At 42.0% G+C, this 22,407-nt stretch overlaps 1 protein-coding gene across 2 annotated transcripts in view; it reads left to right on the top strand.

Moving 5' to 3' along the window:
* The window catches only part of Wdfy1 (WD repeat and FYVE domain containing 1), a 52,155-nt gene that overhangs the window by 23,764 nt on the left and 5,984 nt on the right, over positions 1–22,407 (top strand). For both annotated transcript variants that reach the window (XM_004864467.4, XM_087205989.1), the window contains exons 4-11: positions 3,441–3,495; positions 6,977–7,127; positions 8,731–8,843; positions 10,845–10,971; positions 12,080–12,185; positions 18,028–18,129; positions 20,004–20,134; positions 21,746–21,854. In XM_004864467.4, the coding sequence (XP_004864524.1) occupies positions 3,441–3,495; positions 6,977–7,127; positions 8,731–8,843; positions 10,845–10,971; positions 12,080–12,185; positions 18,028–18,129; positions 20,004–20,134; positions 21,746–21,854 (894 nt within the window). The remainder of the gene's footprint in view (positions 1–3,440; positions 3,496–6,976; positions 7,128–8,730; positions 8,844–10,844; positions 10,972–12,079; positions 12,186–18,027; positions 18,130–20,003; positions 20,135–21,745; positions 21,855–22,407) is intronic.

Raw genomic sequence — 22,407 nt, forward strand, 5'->3', positions numbered from 1 at the left:
GTTAGCTTGGGTGTGTGGGCAGGAGTCCTCAGCTTGAGGAACTGGGCGGACAGTGGTGTCCCTGCTGGAGGGAAGAGGGGCAGTGAGGAATTGGCCAAGTGTTTGAGGTACCAGCAAGGCACTCAGATGGCTAGGCAGACCTGGAGCCCGAGGGACAGGGACGGCCTGCGTTGGAGTCCTCAGCACGCAAGTCACTTCCAGCCTTGAGGACTCCTGTGATCACTTGGGGAGGAAATGAGGGGAGACAGGGCCAGACCCCAGTCCTGAATTTCTCCAGCCAGCATTTAGGGGCGGCAGCCAGGGTAGAGGGGGAGATGGGATCCTCGAGTGTGGTGCTGAGGAAGTCAGACTACTTACAAGCTGATTCCCAAACTTGTGTGGGTATACAGGTTATCTAGGGAATTGGGTGAGATCCATACTCCAGCGCCACTTCAGACCCACAGCTTCACCTTCACTAGGGAGGAGCCTGGGCATTTTATTTTATTTATTTTTTTCACAGGAGTGAAGTTTTATTAAAGGTAGGAAAAGAAGTAGGCTCTGCAGAGCGAGTTTGGGCCAAGTAAAAGTAAGAAAAGAGCACCCCCTACAGCTCCAGGGCGGGCCAGCATGCGAGAGGGAACACAGTGACCTGGGGCCTTGTGTTTTAGCAAGGCCTCTAGATGAACCTTAGGGCAGAATGTGTTGGGGAAACTGCAGCGAGGGGAGCCACCGAAGAGCATTAAGCAAGGGGATCAGGTTTCCGGTTTCTCTTAGCTCAGGGTACCAGCATGTGGAAGATGGTTTTGAGGGGTAAGGCTGAAAGTTGGGGTGCCAGGTAGGCTGTTTCAGGATGCCACCTTGAGATTAAGAAACACTGGTCTGGTGGCAGAGCAAAGGTGACAGCTTCAAGAGTTCAGTTTTGACAGTTGGGTGAGCGAGCCTGAACCCCAAGGGTTTGCTCTGGGCTGGTGTTGGCCCTTCTCTGCATGTGGAGAATGCTGTGGGAACCACACCGTCGCTGCCGTGGACTAGGGGTAGGAGGTGGATTGAGAAGAGTGGAGAGCCAGCCCATATTCGCTGAGGAACATGGATGTTGTTAAGGGAGAGTCAGGACTGAAAGCCCACAGGAGAGTCAGAGGCAAAAGGGGCAGAATGGCAGGAAGGTCAGCCAGACAGTGAGGGCAGCGCTGGAAGCCTGAGGAGGGAGTTTTGGGAAGGGGACTACAAACAAGGTGCAAGGCAAGGCTGAGACCAGGGCAGTCGTGTGAAGGCAGCTGGTGGTGGCAGGGAGAGCCTTTTCTATATGGAGGTGGCCGGGGATTTGGCTCAGTGGTTTTGGCGCCTGCTGTGCAAGTGCAAGGACCCAAGTTCGATCCCTGGTACCAAAAAAAAAAAAAAAAAGACTATGCAGAGGTGGCAGTGGGGTGAAGGGTGACCGGCAGGGGGCAGTTGGAGGGTAGCCAGCATGGGCTGATCTTTAGGGAGCTTTTGGCTGAGAAGGGGACAGGGAAAGTTGTAGTATAGTTAAGAGTTTACTGTTATTATTGTTTTGCTTTTTAAACTGAAGAAACCTTGCTTTTGTTTAACTGCCAGGAGGAAAGAGCCAGGAGGGAGGACAGCCTCCTGCCCAAGCAGTTTGTGCAGCAGCATCAGGAACCATTCTACATAATTTTGGGGAAAAAATCATTTCACAATTAAATTATGATTAGGCCTGGCCTTCTTGCCTGCAAGCCGGCTGTGACATGCCGAAATATAATTCCTTTTTTGCCTCTGGTCACAGCTGAGACCTCAGTGGTCCCATGATGCTGTGACGCTCAAGGGCAGGATTTCATCAGTTGAAGACATCCTGACTTGAGAACCGAGTAGTAAGAGAAAGCTTTCACTTGGGAGGGACAAATTCCTTATCAGCTTAACTCATCCCACCTACTGTTATAAGAAAGTCTTTCCTCCTCTTACCATCCTCCTCAACATAAGTTCCTCATTGACCTGAGATCCTCATCAGCATAAGATCCTTGTCAATTTAGGATTATTGCCACCCTCCCAGACATCTGGTACTTCCTCTTATTACCACCACCCTCTGAGTCATCAGTTACTCTCTATGAACCCAATAAATAGTGGCAAGCTTGGGGTGCCTTTGTTTTCGGTGCTCAGAGCAGCATTGATCAGGCCTAGAACCCAGCCTCTTCTCTGAGTCTCGTTTCCTGTCTTTATTCTTTAATTCGCCTTGGTCTGTCTTGGCTCACAGGAGACCAGGACCCACTGCAGGGGTTCTGGTAAAGTCTCCTTTCCCTGTTCCGTACACAGTAGGAGGCAGGTGTTAAGGACTGCTATAAATGAACTGTGTGGTAGTGAATGCCACAGTTCCTCTTGGCCCTTGAGAACTTCACAGGGATATCAGGATGAAGTGCGCAAAAGTATAAAACAAAGCCATTGAGTGCAAACCCCAAGTAATTTCTCGGGGGGGGGGGTGGTCCTGCATTTCTCTCTCCAGGGACCCTTCTCATGGGTTCTGCTTAAAGCATAGACTTCACAGTTGCATAGCAGTGCACAAGCTCTTAGAGCTCTTCAGTGGAAAGGAACAGTGTCAATCCACGTCAGCAGCAGTTAGCGGTTGTTTCAGTGACCTTGCACCCAACTATGATTAGTACATACAGTGCAGATGTAGTTCTGCTTTTGGCAAAGGAAGATGGTGATCAAGAGGTCTGTACTTCTCCTCTAGTCATCCATAAACATACTGTCCATGTTACCCAGAGACTTAAGAACTTAACAATTTAGTATCCATCGATAGAATCTTAATCAGTGCCTTTGCTTTCAGTTTTATTTTTTTCTCAATTTTATGCTGAGGCTTATTTTTTCATTAAAAAAGTATGTACTTTTAATTTTTTCCAAGTTATAAACTGCATTGCCTATAGAAAAACTTTTGTTTTTAAAAAAAAAAAGTATAAAAAGAGAACCACCCAAAGTCTATAAATTTTAAGTTTTGGTAGTATCTCTTACATTGAATATGTATGAATTCGCCCCGCTAAACCTCCATGATCCCCTGGGACATGTGTTTTCTGTAGCTGTGAGCCCTGTTGGTAATGGGCCTTTGCAGTTCTGCCCCTTATACATCATCTTGGATTTTTTTTTTTCCCCAAGAGACCAAAGATCTGTACTTTAGAGGGAGAACCTACATATATATGGCGTTCACTTGTGGAGGAAGAACTGGATAAAAATGCTGTGCTGATCAACAGCACTTTATGTATTTCTTTTATTTCTTTATTGGAGTCTGTCTGCCCCTTCAAAGAATGGCCATGAATGGATTTGCTGAAAGGAGCAATTCATGTCATGCCTAAATAAATAGCTCGTCTTAGGTTTCAGATCTTACGACAGCCATAATTGGACTTTACTTCGTTTGAAAGTTCAGTTTCTCTTATTTAAAAACATATAACTATTTTCTTATTGCATATGTTTACTTTTAGGAATTTCACATTTCTGAAGATTTTAATAAAATGAATTTTACCAAGACCTACCCAGGTAAGTATGATACACCTGTGCACTTGCTTGCAGATAGATACATGTAGATGTACACCCACAGAATTAGAACCTCATCTCCATTTCACATTAACTTTTTAGTTTAGTTACTTCAATTATGTGAGACAGAGTTATTTACCATTCTTACCTGTTCATTAACATTGAAAATTTTGTGTATTGAGTACATGTATGAGATTTAATTTAACCATTCTTCTATTACTAGACATAAACAGTGCTTTCATTTTTTAATAACACTGCTATATACAGTAGGTATGTTTGTGTGTATGTTTGTGTATTTTTATCTGTGAGTCTGTACAGAGATTCCTCGCTTAATGACTGAGTTGCGTTCCTGCAACTAGGTCGTTAAATTAGTTGGTCACTGAGTAAGGAATCGTATGTAATATGTGCATTACAATATTCAGGACAAAGGAAATTCCAACTTTGCTTTTATTTGCATAACTCTTACATGCAGTACTGCAATGTATAACAGAATATAAAACTACAGAACTACTGTACAGTACCAACAGCAAAAATTGCAATACTGTACCATAGAAGAAGCCACCATATGGCTTCAAGGCTTGTCACGTTCCTGTGTCTAGCAGTTATTACACAGGAGGTTGTTAAAGGAGAATATCTGTATACAGTTTATAGCTGTGCATGAATGTGTGTGATCCTGGGCTATTACTCTGATTCTAGTTCCATAATTCTGATTATTTCTGTTTAAGACAAATTGCTACAAGTAGAATAAGTCAAATTTTAAAAAGTTTTTTTAAATGCTCTAGATCAGTGATGGCAAACCTTTTAGAGTTTTCAATGCTGCAAACAGCCCAGTGCGGCACGTGTGCAATAGGTTCGCCACCACCGCTCTAGATCTGTTGTGCAAACTGCTTCTGAGCAGTAGTGTAAATTTTTACAACCCCATAAATAGTGGTTGAGAGGTCCTACTCATTAAGTGTTCACAATTTTTTTCTTGCCAGGTTGATAGTTAAAAATGATCAATTTGAAAATTATGTAAGCTTTATTACATTGACCAAAGTCATCTTTCATGAATGCTCATGACTGTGACCATATTTCCTGGGATTGTCTATATTTTTAAATTGAATTACAAGTATTTTGCTTTGGAACACCTGTGGCATACACACCTTTTTTCTGGTTTTTAACTCTTCATTGTGCATTGAGATGTTTTTACATATAACAAAAGCTAGTTTCCAGTGTTAACTTTAGACTGAAATGGCAGAGCCAAATAATTTGATTAAATTGTGGGTTCCAGACAGACCAATTAGCTGATTCCCAGAAATTTTGCCAGAGGCATAACAGCCTCAAATTTTGTTTTTCAGGCTTGTGCTTAAAGGTGAAATTAGAATCTAGATGTGTTAGTTACGTGTAGTTTATCTTGGTAAATTTTGGTCTTGGTGAATTTTAGGATACAGGAAAAACATTTTTGAACTTCAGTAAAACTAAATTGCTTTTCCCTAGATGTTGTTAACCTGATTCTAATTTAAGAGATGAGCGATGCAGTCATAACCATGCACTTGAAATTGATATTTCTTTCCTGGAAACTGTATTGTGACAATGAGTAACAGTCTTGCATTGTTGAATAATGTATACTTGGTGTTATTACAACAACTGAAAAAACTTTGAACTCTCAGTTGTCATTGCAAGTGTATCTTTTTTAAAAAAAATCAAGAATCTGTAAACCTTTTATTAAATATATATCTAGTAATTTAGAGATCTCTTATCATGTGCCTAATTTTTTTTTTGCCAAAACCCAAATTCCTTAATAAGTTATTTTATTTGCCATTAAGTTCTTTTTCAAATTATTTCTCATTTACATGTTTCATTGTATCTATATTTTGGTTGTCAGGTTTTTTTAGGGGCTTTAAAGCGTGCCAGTTTTTCTTTTTTGCCAAGTGTCAGTTTTTTGAAAAATGAAGCAAAATAAGCGTTGCCATATTTCACTGTAATTTCATAAAAGAAAGAACATTTATAAAATAAAATAGCCGAAAGGATGTAGTCTTAGGAATAGGACAGGTCTTCCTGAGGAGATCATGGACTGCTCACTCCAGTATCTTTGCCACAAGCTCATATAAATATTGCCACTGTCCCGAGTTTGACAACTGCAGATTTAAGTGGAAAAAGTTTGGGGCCAGACAAACCAAGTTAATCTATTACTTGCAAGACTGGGCATAGAGTCAGTGAATTTAATATTTGCATCTCCGTTTTCTTATCTAAAAATGGGTGTATACCTACCCTGTGCTTATGGAAATTAGAAATAGCATTAAAACAGGAAAAAGAAAAACCACCGAGCCCCAGAACATCAGTACATCAGTTGTCACTGACTCCTTAGCCGGGACTTGGTTTACTTGAGTTTAAGATTAATTTTCTGGAGGGCCAGGGATGTAGCTCAGTGGCACAGTGCTTGCCTGGCAAGCGTAAGGTCCTGAGTTTGATCTCCAGTACCCCCCCCCCCGAAAAAAAAAAGATTAATTACTGGAGAGCATGCTTTAAGCCTCAGGATCCTTCATGAGTATTTAACTGCACAACATCGCACCTAGCACTGGCTCACCTGACGTCCACACACTTTTGGGGAGAGTCCCTTGGTTCTCCCAAAGCAGTCTGTATAGCTTAGAGCAAAGGCCTTGCCTTCCCTGTCTAGCCTGACTTCATTCATCAGATTGGTCATTGATGAAACACCTGCTGCATGCAAGGTCCCGTACCCAATGAAGTAGAGTCAGATCACTGCCCTGGTGTGGCTTACAATTGAACTAAAAATATTTCAGAAGTTAGATGATAGACAGAAGAGCTTCCTCATTTACAGCTGTTAGTTTGGAGTAGAGATCTTTGAAAATGCTTGGTCTTTATAAGTAATAGTTACGCACAAAACTTATTGCAGAAACAAAATGTTTTGTCACTTTTTTAATTACAGAAAACTGCAAGTGTTCTTTACAATGCCTGTGTTTTCCAAGGGGTCAATCTCTGAAGGAGGTTTTTAAAAATTGCTCTGTTAAGAAAAGACTGCTGCCTTCCATATGGAACTCATTGTAGTTAGGGTTTTTGTTTGTTTGGTTGGTTGGTTTGGTTTTTGAGACAGAGTCTCTTTATGTAGTTCGGGCTGGACTTGAACTCACTGTGTAGTGCAGGCTGGCCTCCACTCATGACAGCCTCTGCCTCCCCAGAGCTGGGATTACAGGCACACACTGTCATGCCCAGCGATAGTTAAGGGTTTTTAGAACAAAGTAAGAAACAAACGAATAAAACAAACCAAGACAAAACCCAAAGAACAAAAACCAGTTCTCTGATCTGTTCCTTGAATCCATCTTGAACATTTCTCTTTCATGATCGCCTCCGTGCGGGTCCGCAGAGGGTAGCTGTTTCCACGGTGTGACTGGGGACACCAGGTGGAGACTGATTGTCCCCGCATGGGGAATTACTTCTGAGGTTCACATTTCTTCCCAAATTACAGACTCCCCTTCTCTCCTTGCAGCTCACCAGAACAGGGTGTCTGCCATCGTCTTCAGCGCGGCCACCGAGTGGGTGATCAGCACTGGCCATGACAAGTGCTTGAGCTGGATGTGTGTGCGGAGCGGGAGCATGCTGGGCCGGCACCTCTTCTCCTCCTGGGCCTCGTGTCTCCAGTATCCTTCACGCCGCTCCTGCCAGCCCTCTATCAGTAGTTACTTTGGGATCTGATCATCATCAGTGGTTAACCGAGCTCTAAAGACTGAGTGAATGATTCCTCCATGTTTCATCTAAAATTCAAGAATTTCTGAATCTGCTTTTCTTTGGTATAAAACAGATTTAATAAAATTAGATGAATTTGCTATTCTCTGCTGGGAGACAGTCATTTTAAAATACTAATTAGGGAAAACCCGAAGCACCCTCTCCCTCTATTCCTTTGCATTGCAAATTGAAAAACTTCATTGTATGAAGAAGGGAAAAAGGAACTGATCTTCTGGTAATTGATTATTTGCAGATCCTACGAGAAAATATATATATAGGCTGTGGGGTTCATGAATGAGCTATAAGACATTTTATATATAACTTTTGTTTCAGGCTGTGTGTGTGTATACATATGTGCATGTATCAGTGTAGTGTCTGTCACCCTTATAATAATCTCAGAGGTACTTTAGGGTCCCCAAAATGTTAAAAATTACTACCTTAAAAATTCCCCACTACTGTGTGGAATTTGTTTCTCACAGAGCTCACCTGCTCCCGGCTGTTTCTGGTGACTTTGTGTTCCAGTGATGGCAGGATCAAGACTGTCAACACCAGGCAAATGCCCTGGGGTAGTTTCACACAGTAAAATTCTTTTTCTGTCAGAGTTTTTATGACAAATATTTACTTCAGATGAATGAACAGCATGAGATATTGAAAACAAGCATTTAAAATGGTACCCTACACTTTAAGGTCAAATAAAGAAAAAATACTCAGGCACGTTGTGTTTATTAGTATTTCTGTCACATGCGAGGGCTCTAATAATGGATTTATAGAACATGTCACAGAATTGTAATAGCCTGGCTTGTGATGTTTCTTTGATTTGTCTTTTGGAAAAGTAGCAGTTATCCTATTTAAATAGAGTTATCCTATTGTGTATAGACTACTGGTTTTCCTTAAATGTTTATGGGCACAAACTGAGAAAGTAATGAATTTTTACCAATAGTTAACATATTTTGAATGGAAGTTTACTTCTACCGCAGGTAACTGGCTTTTGGATGATTAAACTGCCCATAGTAATTTAAAGCAAATCCTCCTCTTCATTTAAAGCTAAATTATCTAGGCCAAAAGAAAGATGGGTTCATGCCCTGTATTTGTTGTCGTTATTTTTAGAAGTATTTCCTAAAAGGCCATTTTGTTCCAGAGTTTTCTTGTTGTTTTCATTATTTAACAATTTGACTGTTTTATTACTTGATTATAACTATCTGTTTGTCTTCACTACCAGCTCTTAGCTCTTTTAAAGCCTGTTTATTAGTACACTAAGAGGAACTGAGTGAGTTTTTGTTGAATGAATGAATGAATATTAACTTGCCTCATAATTACAGGTGTTTTGATTTTTAACTTTCAGTGTTTTCTGTATGATTTTCCTTTGAGCACTTCTTTTCTTGTTACACTCTTAGGTTTGTGCATATTCTGTTTAAAATGTGTGATTTCTATATTCTAACCATGACGAAGCTGCCATGTTTTTTATGGGAAGACTTTGCCAGAGAGTCGTGTCCTATGTCCTTGACTGCTTCTCTTCAGATACGACTTTGATACTCAGTACGCTTTTGTTGGTGATTATTCTGGACAGATCACCCTGCTGAAGCTTGAGCAGAGCACGTGTTCAGTTATCACAACCCTCAAAGGACATGAAGGTAGGCTGTGATCACCGGACAGGTTTTCATCTAACTTAAGCATTGCAATTCAGTTCTCACCTTTGTGATTTCATGAGTGAGCAACTCTTCATGGTCTTCATGATTGGCTCTGATTCTGTCAGTCTTCAGTTTGATGGGATTTAGAGAAAAAACTAAGAGAAGGTAAGGTGTTGGATTCCATTTCATGTGGTCAAAAAATTCTTCTAAATTGTTTGATCAGATAATACTTTATTGTTTACTGTTTTAAATTATTGTTTTCTTAACATCTTTAAAATTTATTATAAATAGTGAGACCTTTGGACGAATTGTCATTATCATCATCATCATCATCATCATAATAGGACATTTGTAGGACATTAAACAAAACCTCTTAGATCAATCCAATTAGAAGCAATGTGTGGACTGCTTCAGCCTGATACTAAGGGAGCACCCTGGCTAGGGACTGGGGGAAATGAATGACTGGATCAAAATGTCCTTGTTTCTGTAGTGCAGTGAGTTGAGGGTTCTGTGGAGGGGCTTTAAGATCTTGTTGACCATATTGGGTAACTTGCTGTGTACTCGTGTGTAATAGTGTGTTCAATCATTGAACACAAAGCTATAATGCAAACAGTTTGTCCTCACGTCCTAAAAGTCAAGTTCTGGTGTGAGTTAAAAATTAAAAACTTTGAGGCCATCTGGTTTAGAGTGAGAAATTGAAGATTTGAAAGAATTAGTGATGGACTTATTAGTACAAAAACTTAAATGTGTGCTGTATGTTCTAGCTAACCCACTCAGGTAAAATAGACTAGCAGATCAGGAACTTTGTAGAAGAAAAGGAAGAAGGTAGAATAGCAGGTTAGAATAGATTTGGGCCAAAAAGCAGAAGCCCGAGGAAGCCATGTTCCATTTCTGACTAACCCTCCTACAACCCCCAGGCCCTTAAGTCTCCTCTGAGTTACTGAGGGCAGAATGGTCTCTATGGCTGCTTTGAGGTTTCCATGGAAAAGACTGTGTTTATGTCCTCTTAGGCTCCAGATGCAGTATGTAGTGCATAGGATTAAGCAGTCAGAATTCATGCAAAATTGACTCTTCAAGCTAATTGTATAAAGTACTTCTGTTTTCATTTTTATCTTGGAAGAGCTTCTGATTATGACTTTATTAGTTTTTGTATACCTACAAAATTATTAGTAGCTTGTGTAACTGATTCAGTTTTGTTCAGTTAATCAAAAATATTCTGGGGGAATGGGATGAAATAAAATTTATTAAAAAATAAAAAAATTGGGGCTGGGGATTTAGCTCAGTGGTGCTGTGCCTGCCTTGGAAGCGGCAAGGTCTAGAGTTTGATCCCTAGTACCAAAAAATAAAAAAATTAAAGTTTGTTATTATAAAAAAATTATTTTTCCTAGGCAGATAATAACCAATGAACAATGCAAAGTCCATTGAAGGAGAAATTTGTAGAAAAAAAGATTTCCCAGGGTATCACATTTGATAAGCTAGCCAAGATATAGTGGGAAGTGTAAAGCTTGGATTCTTACCTAAGCTCTTTGGGCATCATTGTTTGGTTTACCTGCAGGCTTTCTTTCTGAGACATTTACTTTTCTTAATTATAGGTGTCTTAAGTTAAAAGCCTACTGGGTCCCCGAGACATGGAATAACCTAGGTTTCCATCTTGTGTGCGATGAGCACAGTAAACGCCACTGGCTTCTCAGAGTATTACTAGCAGGAACGTTTTTCTTCAGTAGCATCTTCTGAACTAACATGTCATGTATAGCTACTTTATAATTTATTAATACAGAACAAGGAAAACTGTCTTTATAAATTGTTGTACATATTCAAAGTTGTTTGAAGCACAATTGAAAACCCTAGTCTTACAGCTTCAGATAAGGGATATCCCAGGTCCTCTCTGTGACTTGGGAGAAGGATTTTAAAGGCCCAGCGAGTCCTAGTTCACACTTCAGCTGTCAGATGTGCATTTCCTGATGCAGAGTTGTATTTAACCCACCCTCTCTCTCAAATCCCTAGGTAGTGTTGCCTGCCTCTGGTGGGACCCTATTCAGCGGCTGCTCTTCTCGGGAGCATCTGACAACAGCATCATCATGTGGGACATCGGAGGCAGGAAAGGCCGGACGCTCTTGCTTCAGGGCCACCAGTGCGTGACTTTTGGTGGGGTAGGGGAGGAAACTGAGGGTGCGAGGAGCCAGGAGGAAGCATTAGTATTTCCATCCAGACTTTCTCCACACCCTGTGTTTTGACACAGCAGTTTCATAAGACTAAGTCCACTTTTAATGGCTTTTTGTGGGTCCTGAATGTATTCAGCAGCCCAAACAAAACAAAGCACAGGTTTTCTTCCTTGGTCCAAAGAGCATCTGGCACCGTTTCATGCCACGGAGTCACATCTGTAGTATGTGTTTATGACAGGTGTGGCTTAGAGACTGCGGGGCAGGACTTCGGCCTCACAGGAGGCATGTAATGGGGCACTAAGCTATTCTTGAACTGGATGCTTAAGGTTTTTTAAATTCTAAAATGCATTTCATTAAGAAGTAATGCACAGTTTGACAGTCTTATTCACTGATTGTCTGACTTTGTAGTACTTAAGATCTTGGCTTCTGATCTTGAAAGTAAGAGCACCCCTTCTCCCTGTTTTCCTTCTCTCCATGTTGATTGGGCTGTAGCTGTTTACTGTAATCAGAATCAAGTTGAAATTTAGCTAAGGAAAGATTAGGTATATAAAGTTCACAGGCTTGGGAGTTTTTCCTGTGCATCATCCAGAAGAATGGTCTGAGAAGCCTGCGGAAAGGGGGCAGATTTCTTTTACCCATCAGCGCATGCCTGGGTGCCATGCGTGTGTGCGTGCATGTACTAGTGGTCTTCATGGTGCCTACTTATTCATATGAACTGTGTTGCAGTAGGAAAGTCACACCCCTGTTCCTTGTTTCTGAACAAGTAGATACATTTTGTGCATTCAGAAGAAGTCATGGAGATTGGTTTAGAAAACCATAGTCCATATTCTGTCTCTGTCTCAAAATTCTGAATGGCAGACTTGAAAGCAGTAGTGTTTGTATTAGAGAAAGTCCGATTGTGTATAATAAGCTGTAGGATGCCGGTGCAGTTATGGTATAAGCCAGTCTCCCAGTGGTAAAATACTCAGTGGTAAAATGCCACTTGCTAACTTGAATGCGGGAAGAGAATGAAGCTTAAATGAAGACAGTTTCGTGTTTTCCTGCCCTGAGACCTGTGACTGTTGTGTGTGTTTGCAGTGACAGGGTGCAGTCACTGTGTTACCTTCAGCTCACAAGGCAGCTCATCTCCTGCTCCTCAGATGGCGGAATTGCAGTGTGGAACATGGACGTGAGCAGAGAGGAGGTAAGAGGCCAGAGCGAGGCAAGGCTGATGAAGAGAGAACCTGAGAACCGGGCTCCTCAGTTCTCCCCTGGGGTGAACAGCACTGCGTCTCACTTTCCCACTGGCCACTCATCTGCCTGGGCCTGAGTCTCATTTTGTATACATTGTCCCCCATTGGAGAGCTTCTCCCGATGACAAGCACCCAAGCACCGTGTGCCTCCAGACTGCACCCAGTCTGATTCGCAGCCTTGATAAGCACACTGGCAGCCTTGGGCAGTCGGTCAGCCCGGGAACTGGGGCTGTATGGAGGCCTCTGAAGCACTCTCACGGCCCCACAGCATTCCTGTATGGAAGCCCTGAGGGCCACCAGGGCTGTCAGCGTGTAGCAAGGCATTTGTTTTTCTGGGAAGAGGTCTCTCTCTGCTCTTGTTTTCCACTGAGTTCTGTTCCACTGAGTTGTAACTTGGTTGGGCCACTACCTAGTTGTGAGTCCTTGTTAGATAATACCTTAATTTCTCTGAGTGCTCATTCCCTCTTCCACAAAGTGAAATTATTGAATTTCTGTTTCTTTAGGCCTCTTCTGTTTCTTTAGATGACACTAAAATGGACTACACAATATGTCTTCTGAGTAATGCTGCAGTAAATATGCTTGACCTTGTCATTCTGTGATTCTTATTTATTTCCGGCAAATTTTTGAAACCAGACCTTCTGGTGCCAGGATATATACAGTACATTCTCAGGTCTATTTATAGATGTCATCAGATGGTTTCTGGGCAGGATTTCCATTCGTAGCTCTGCCAGGACTGGCAACTGCCTCCTCAGTGGCCTCTGTAACCAGTGACGTTGGTAGCTAAAACATTGATTCTAGAGAAGATTGGGAGTGTCAGAGATAATGGCTCATACTTTAAGAAACATTTATCAAGCGCCTACAGGGTGGCCGGCTGCACAGTCTGGAGACTTAGGTGAAAATAACATAATAAATGCTTTAGTGGAGCCAGCCGTGATGGTGCCAGCCTGTAATCCCAGCTACTGGGAGTGCGGGCAGGAGGTCCCAAGTTCAAGATCAGCCTGCGCCACTCAGTGAAACTCTGTCTCAAAATAGGAAATAAAAAGGCCTGGTGGTGTAACTCAGTGGTAAAGCGCATGCCTCGTGTGAGTGAAGCCCTGGGTGTAGGCCCTGGTACCACAACAAGAAATTGGTCAGTGTAGAGTTGAGGGCACTGCCGTGTGGCAGTGGGTACCATGCCTTATTTCAGATCTCTCTCGCCCTTGTGTGTGTGTCCACTTTGCATTGCCTCTGATTATTTGTGAGTCTGATTTTCACTCAATAAACCTTAATTTTTAGCATGTTCCAGAAGAAATAATCAAAGCATAGTCTGTTAAAAAATAGTGACATTACTCATTTCCAGACTATATGGCTACTGTATTCTGTATGTAAAGATTGTTGCCCACAAGAAACTGGTAATATAGTGAAGGAAACAGACTTCCCTATAAATAATAAAATGCAGTTCTTCATGTAGGTATGTACTGATGGCTAGATTTTTTTAGTAACCTTCAGGAAATAATTTCTCTTTTTTGATTTTTTAAAAATCTCTTGATAAGGTTTAAAGTAACTCGTTATTAACCATGTTTAACACTGGCTCAAGATTACAGAATTATAGTACTTTTGCAGACATCTACTTGCAGTGTTTTTTATTTATCAGCTACTAGTTACAAGTTCCAAGAAAGGAGGAGAATGCTTCCTTTCAGGTTATATAAGGGTGAACTGAGTGTACATCTGGGGGCAGGAAAAATAGTCCCATCTGTCAAGGTGCTTCCTGTGGGGGTGAATCACTTCCTTTTAGTCATCTGTGGAAGAGGTGGAGAAGTGGTATCAAAAAGATGCATTATTTTTGGCAAGTTTTTTTTTTCCTGGTTGAGTAAATACAGTAGAAAGGAAAGCAGCTGTACTCTGTAAGGTTCTGACTCTGAATTAGGGTTCTGTACAATTTCTAGGACTTCCTTAACCAAAGATGTAGAGGATTGACTCCATATTCTCCAGCTCCACGGTTAGCTTGGAATTTCCAAGTCACTTGTGAAAATAGGCACAGTGTGTAAATGAGCAAGAAACAGTAATTATAGAGAATGAGTCTATTAAGGGAACTTGTTTTTGGAACCAGCAGTTTATAGAAAGTATAGTATTTGATACATTAGCGTAGGTAAATGCGGCAGTTAGTGGTAATATGGAAATGGAATTACTCTGGTCATATTTATGCACATTAAATGGAAACTGATTCAGAAAAGTGAAACAGTGCTTGATTAATATTCTATTTTGCTCTTCTCTGTCCCCAACTTTTCTCCTTAAGTAATAAGCACAGAGCAGAATGGTTTATGATAGGTTAGTTCAACACCAAACTCTGAGTAGTAAAAGAAATGAAGTTATAGTTATTTTTATATTGAAATATGTTCTAAAACCTATTTCATTCTGATACTTATTTTACTTGACCTCAAATTCTTTCAAGCATATTTGTTCTTCCCTTGAGCCCCCTCTGCCCTCTAGCTCAGTAAAATAATATTCTTTGTTAAACCCTTACCCTCCCCGGGGCAAGAGCTCAGGTCTGCTGACTGTCACACTGCAGTCATGTTCGGAGAACCACGTGGTGCAGAAAACAGGACAAGCCGGGGTCACAGCCTGGGTGCCTGGGTCTTTTCCTCCCTCCGTCTGTGCATGGACAGGTGCTTCAGTTTCTGAGCCTCAAAAAGCGCCTGTAGAGTGGGGATAATGTTGCCTGTATTTCCTAGGCTTGTGAGGAGATTTAGTGAAGTAAACCTTGTAGGAATGGGGTGCAGCTCAGTCGTAGAGCATTTGCTTTGCATGCACAAACTCCTTGATATGCCAAACTTACCATATGCCAGGCACTGTTCAAAACATTTTTCTTTTCTTGTTTGTTTGTTTTGGTTTTTTGAGACAGGGTCTCCCTTACGTAGTTCAGGCCGGCCTTGAACTCAAGATGATCCTCCTGTATTAGCCTCCTGGGTGCTGGATTACAGGCAACCCCCACCGTGCCTGGCTCAAAACACTTCTTAGGAGATGTATACACCCATTGTGTTAGTGATGAGGAAACTGAGACATGGAGAAGGTAAATAACGCACCTCAGGGCAGAGCTGGGAAGTGGCAAAGCCAGGATTTGAATACAAGAGATCTCTTCCTGATTTTGAGCTCTGATAACTGCTCTCTGAGACTATTAGAAAGCAGTTGAGAATTTAAAGATGACTTGTCTGTGTATTTAAAAATACCCTTTCTTGAAGTTGAATCACTTGAAAAGATCCTAAAGGGCTACGAAATCCATTGACTGACACTTTCTGGATGTGCAGAGGGGAATCCTAGGTAATTGAAACATGGTTCTTCAGTGCCGCCCCTTTATAAAGGTAACCATTTCAACACCCATACCTAAATTTGATAATTTCACTCATTTTTTCATAATGCAGTTTCATCTTTCTGACTAAAAATCATTGTGTGCTGCATAGTAATATAATTTTATGTCTGGCTTTTAGTTTCTTTTTTCATTTGGACTGACAGTTTTTCCTAGAACTGTCTTCCCTCCAGTTCTCCCTGCCCTAGTCCCATTTAGGACAGACTTTAATCTGCTGTGAACCACCAGCTGTATAGATTGAAACAGGCCAGTAAGAGCTGAGGGTGTAACTCACAGGTGCAGCACTTGCCTAACATTTGCAAGGCCCTGGCTTTGATTCTCAGCACCACAAAAAACAAAAGCAAAGGGCTGGGGGTTTAGCTCAGTGGTTCCAGCGCCTGCCTTGCAAGTACAAGATCCTGAGTTTGATCCCCAGTACCAAAAAAAAAAAAAATCAAAAACAAAAGCAAAAAGGCCTGTAATGTCGTAAATGAGGGGCTAAAGGGAGAAAAATGCAAGACTTTTAATTCAGGGATTTCTCTTTGTTTTCATTCTGCCCACAAATTCAGAAGTGTTTACTCCTCTTTCTATTTCAGGTAAGGGCCAGATTTCTGAATTCCAGATAACTAAAGTTTATTGTTAAAAAAATTTTATTATGAAGTGATATTTAATAGAAAGTGTATGGCCCAGGAAAGTAGAAAATTCAGCATATTAACTATAGCTGAAAGAGCAGTGAATGTCTGGAGCACTGAGGAATACATGAAAGTGCGTAAATCAAAGTTGGTTTGGTTTGGTTTGCTTTTGTGGTGCTGGGGATCAAATCCAGTGCTTTGCACCTGCTAGATGAGCGCCCGACCACTGAGCTGCACCACAAGCCCTCAGGGCTGTCTTTAGACTTCACATTTTGGAACAGTAAACTGAGCATGGAGTTTCCTGCTGTTAGTACGGAACAGACTGATGTATGAGTCTGCTTGCATCAGAGCCCTCGTGGTGTCCCCTGGGGTCCGACACTGTGGTCTTCGCTGGGGCTGGAGGGTGGCTCCAAGCGGGTACCCATCCTGTTGGCAGCAGCACAGCCCACCACGTCTTCCTGAGGGACATTGTTCCCACACAGTGCCCCAAGCCCGCCAGCTTCTACGTCCCCTGCTCTGCAGACCGTGGAAATCAGTAATTCTGTGTCAGAGTGGGGATCTTCTTACCTAGGTACATCATCTCTATCACTCTTTCTTTGTTCCCATCTCATTTCCACCAGTTTCCCAGTACTTAAAGATTTAAAGAGACTGTCTTCTGTCTTGTCCAGATTTAGTCTATTTGGGACTATCTTACCCCCCCGCCAGCCCAGCCATGACCTTTCTAATGCTGTCCTGTGTAGAAATGTGTCTAGTGCCATATCCGAAGTAAGAAACGGGAATGCGCAAGGTTTTGATGGAGTAGGAAACAAGATAATCAGGGGTACCATTCCTTAAATCAAAGCGCATAGAATTTCTATAAACCGCCCGCTAGTGCTTATTTCCTAAGGGTCAGTGTCAATCAATTCTTTGATTCTCTCATCATTGCATCCTGTTAGAAGATGCATTTTTCTTGGGAATTAACTTTCAGAAAAAATATTTCTGTATGATCTTTGCTTAGATTAACGTATAGAAAATAGTATTTCCTACAGTGTTTATTTTTGTTTGTTTGTTTGTTTGTTTGGTACTGGGGATTGAACTCAGGACCTTGCGCTTGTGAGGCAGGTGATGGAACCACTGAGCTAAATTCCCAGCCTCCTACAGTGTTTATTATACCTACCTTCAATGTTATAAATAACATCGGATGGTCGGAATTAAACAATCTTTTAAAGGATGCCTTAAAATCAAGTACCATTTACACTTTTTTGTTTAGAAAAGTGTTTCCCAAGTTCCTAATGAAGTAAATTTGACACTTTGATTCCTGTTTCAACAAAAATGCCAGGCAGGCCATGGGTGTGTGAGGATGCCTGAGACTGGCAGAGTGCGCTGCGAAGGGAGGCTGCAGCAAGATGCGAGGTTCACAGGACTACTGATGCCCTGCAGTGACTAGGGTATTGCCTCTGTCAGATCTGTTAGTCACCTGACCCTGCAAGCCTTTCCAGGTGGTATTTTACCAGACTCTGCAAGAAGTGGATTTTTAGTTAACTGGATATAGATTTCCAAAATTTGAGCATTTAAAAGAAAAACATAAAGACAACCCTTAAGAGCTCACAATAAAAATTGAAGTATTCCCTGACAGCTACAGATTTCAAATTAAATAACCCTGTAAACAATGCTAAAATTGTAATAATTGTGCAACACAAACATAAAATATTGATTGTGACAACGGGTTAAGATATACTGTGAAAGAAAAGAAAAGTAGTAACCCCAGCAAGTTCTAGACCTCTTCCCGTCTTCATTTGTGAGATAGCAGTGTAAACAGACAGATGTGCTGATGCTGGCTTTGACTTCCTGCTCTCCCAGGCTCCTCAGTGGTTGGAAAGTGATTCCTGTCAGAAATGCGAGCAGCCCTTTTTCTGGAATATAAAGCAGATGTGGGACACGAAGACACTGGGCTTGAGACAGGTGAGTAGCCAACGTTAAATCGTTACTGGAGTGATCATGTTTATGATTCATCTGACTTTTTAAAATCTTACTCTGTTCTTGCACATTCTGCTAATTCCCACGTTTTGCGTGTCACTGTCATTCTGTGACTGCCAGTGAGCTCACGCTTTCCTAGGACCACCGAGACTTGCTGCCTGCCTGACTGTTCCCCTGCTGCTCCTGCACAGGAAAAGTGGGGATCCACGGGAGATCCTGAGAACCTGCTTTTAAATCCTTAAACGATCTTTTCAGTGTAAACCGTTACTTGTTAAAGTCAGTATTTCACACCAGCAAAGTATAAAATTAGAATAAATTAGGGCATAAAGTATGTACCATGTGTTGTTACAGACGGATAAAAAGTAACCATTTAGTCCTCACTGGCATACTCTGACCCTATTGATTTTGGAGTATTCCAGATGGTTCTGGTAAAAGTATACCTGGAATACTTTTTTTTTTTGAATACTTTTATTAAGTATGTTTTGAGTGCTATTTTTTTATTAATTAAATTAAAGAAAAATAACCTCCCTAACCTACAGATACCTCATGCTTGTAGCATGAGGTATTCATGTAATACTGAAGTTCTACAACAAAATGTATTTCTGCAGCAGCCTGGCGGTGGCCCCTTACAAGGGTGAATATGAATGTGTGTAGGTAAATCAAAGAGAATGCTGATTTTATTCCTTTTATTACTGGTTGCAGCTCGAGGGTTTAGTCTAAAATTTGTATGTGTTAATAAACTTGGAGTTTACTCACAAAGGTACGCTACAGTAAGGTCTAATATGAGACTGGCAGCCAATGTAGGAATTATTAATTATTAATTATTATTTATAACATTTAATGCTCTGAAATAGCACCTGAATTCTGCCATTAGCTAAGTTCTGATATGGCGTGGCTAGTGGTAGATAGTGCATTGTAGTTTGTGGATGAAGTATTCCTTATTTTTAAGGGAAACATGAAGGGAACTGTACTCTCACGCATTAATGACTTAATAGAAGAGAAAGAAAAGGTGCGGTCACTAAACTTTCAGTGGTAAAGAATATGTCAGAATAATAATAATTGGATTACTTTGGAATGTTCTTGAGGCTATTACTCGAATCACAGTTTGGGAAATTAAAAATACAAAACTTAGGGATACTCTTTCATTGCTGGGACAAAATACCTGATACCCACAAGTTAAAGGAAGAAAGATTTACTTTAGCTTATAATTTGTAGAGGTTTCAGTCCATAGTTGGCAGGTTCCCCAGAGGCAAAACCATTCATGGCGTGGCAGGCAGGAAGCAATGAGTCTTCTTTGCCTTTTTATTCCATCGAGGTCGAAAGCCTGTTGGTTGGTGCTACCCATGCCCAGGGTGGGTCTTCCCTCTTCGGTAAACCCATCACCCACACTAAGAACTGTGCTAAACCAATTAGTAGATGAATCCAGTATCACACACCCATGATCTAGTTGCTCCTGAAAGCCCCACCTGCGAGCACACGAGGGAGGCTTTGGGAAATAGCTACATGACAAGGCATAACACTGTTTTCTTAGTGAAGGCATATTACATGTACAACTTATTTTAAAACTTTTCTTTGAATGGAGGAGATTTTCCTTCCTGAAATCTGCAGTGATTCAGCCCCTAAATGAACTTGAACTTGATTTTAATTTTGTTAACATGTAGACCAATGATATGAAGGAATAAAGGGCAGTATTTGACCAATAAAGATTAGTGTTGAAATTATCTGGTGTTAATAATCCATTGAATTGGGGTGATTATAATTCAAGGCATATCTTCCCCACTCCTGTTCCCCAATTTTAAAGGGAAGCCATGTGCATTAAAGCAAAGGCTAAACCCTGTTTTCCTCCTCTGGTCTGGAAGCATCACTGCCGGAAGTGCGGGCAAGCCGTGTGTGGAAAATGCAGCAGCAAACGTTCCAGTTACCCGGTCATGGGCTTCGAGTTCCAGGTCCGAGTGTGTGACTCGTGTTACGACTCCATCAAAGACGAAGAGTGAGTGCTCGCATGTCTTTGTCTTCTTGCATCTTACTCTGAAGGGTTTCTTAAAAATAAATAGTAATTTTAAAAAAGGGTTTCTTTTTTTTTTTTGGTACCGGGGATCAAACTCGGGTCCTTGCGCTTACGCAGCAGGCGGCGAAACCACTGAGCTAAATCCCCGGCCCAAAAAAGGGTTTGTTAAATATAAATAACCCAAGAAATGGTATAGGTAGCGTTCTCCCTATGTGTTTGTCCCTTCTGAATTTCATGAACATTTCCAAAGAGAAGATCCGTCCTCCATTTGTGACTTGCAACCAGTGCTGTTCTTCTCAGGCCACCCTTCTGGCTGGGACAGACTTTTTCTTGAACACTGGGAAGAATGCTGAGACCCATTGGAGCTGATGAGACATTCCTGAGCCCCCACATCCCAAGGGCTTCCAGGCAGGGACAAGTCCACTGTGCATGGAAGGCAGTGGTTGAGCCAACTGTCTACAAAAACATCTACCACCCCGACGTTTGTCCACGCATGGATGCAAACGTGCAGGGAAAACTAGAGACCAGTGCTCTTTCTTGTACAGATATCTGACCTAGAAGTCCGCTTTTACATAACACTGTGTATGAGACGCATCTGTCTACACATCCCATCCTGCCCTGACCCGGGCAGGTCCGTTAGGACAGGACCACTGTTCTCTGTCCTCTCACCGAATCGCCATTTACCCATGCACTGGGCACCCCTGGCAGAGGCCCACATTGTCAGCCAGGGCGTCACCACTGGTGGTTAAAAAGCCGGTGATGGGAGGGAGGATGTTGGGCTGCAGAGCAGCGTTAGTGCCAGTTGCGGGCAGAGGCTGCTACTGTGGGTGGCAGAGAGGCTTCGGGGACCCTGTAGCTTTGTGATGCATGTTTTGTCCATGCCGTATGATCTCATTCAGTGCAGTTCCTCTTCCTCTTAAAGGCCCTGTGTGGTTTGCTTTTCTTGTTTTTTTGATAGAGTCTTTCTCTGTACTTCAGAGTAGTCTTGAACTTGCAGTGATCCTCCTGCCTCAGGCTCCCAAGTACTAGGATTACAAGCATGAGCTACCACACCAGGCAAAGCCTTGTGGGTTTTTTTGTTTTTGTTTTTTGATACTGGGGGTCGACTCAGGACCTTGCGCTTGTGAGGCAGGCACGGTGCCACTGAGCTAAATCCCAAAGCCTTGTGTTTTTATATGTCAGCTTGTCTAATAAAAAGTGAAAATTAGGCTTGGTGGGACACGCCTGTCATCCCAGCACTCTGGGAGGCTGAGGCAGGAGGAACACAAGTTTGTGCCCAGCCTGGGCAGCTTAGAGACTTTGGAAGACCCAGGCTTCAAAATAAAAAATAAAAAGAGAATAAAAGTAAAGAGATGGAGCGTGGGTTCAATTTCCAATAACATTTTAAAAAATCACTTATATCGAGTGTCTTCTAAAACTTTGCTTTCTGTTATCCTTTAGTGATAGCTTCAAAACTATAGCTACATTTTGGAACCATTTTTAACACTATTATCGTAAACATTTATGTTGTTTATGTTGCTTAAAGAAGAAAAGCCCATCTCTTAGCTCCAGTAGAGTGAGGTGAGTTTCAGTGATCTCTTCTCTCTCTGTCAGTCGGACTTCTCTAGCAACCTTCCATGAAGGGAAACACAACATTTCACACATGTCCATGGACATCACCCGGGGGCTGATGGTGACGTGTGGGACGGACCGCGTGGTAAAGGTGAGATCGCGCGCCCCCTCTGACTGGCGGGCCCGCCTCCCCGTGCGACGCAGCCTGCCGCCAGGCTGAAACCCCAAGGGACAGGTTCACGCCTCTGAATTTTCACTCCGGTGCCAGGAATCTCGGCGGTGTTCCCCTCTGCCCTGGTGATCTTCAGAAGGAGCTGCCAAGCGCCTGGCACCGCTTAAACCCTGTAGGTGGTGCTGAGCTGACCACCTCCCCACTGGCCTGGGACTCCCTGAGCCCTGAGTCTAGGCCTTCTTCACAATTCTGGAGAGACAGCGTTCTACCTGTAAGGAGTAACCACACAGTTTTTCATGATGAAATCTCTGAAAACACTAACACAAATAGGAAATATTTTATACTTAGTACCCCTCTTGATATGTTAAACTATGAAATCTATTCCTATCAGGCCACATTAAAAAAAAAAACTGTCGTAAAAGATTACTGTGGTGCGGTTTTCAGGCACTGAGATACCACAGTATAAGCCTTTGACCTGTTTTAGTGAACCGGATTTATTACAGTGTCAGCGTCGGGAGGTTTTGTAGTGAGA

The sequence above is a fragment of the Heterocephalus glaber genome, unplaced genomic scaffold (assembly GCF_053883595.1).
Source record: "Heterocephalus glaber isolate CG9 unplaced genomic scaffold, H.glaber_assembly_v1.0 deba00000621, whole genome shotgun sequence".
Classification (NCBI taxonomy): Eukaryota; Metazoa; Chordata; class Mammalia; order Rodentia; family Bathyergidae; genus Heterocephalus; species Heterocephalus glaber.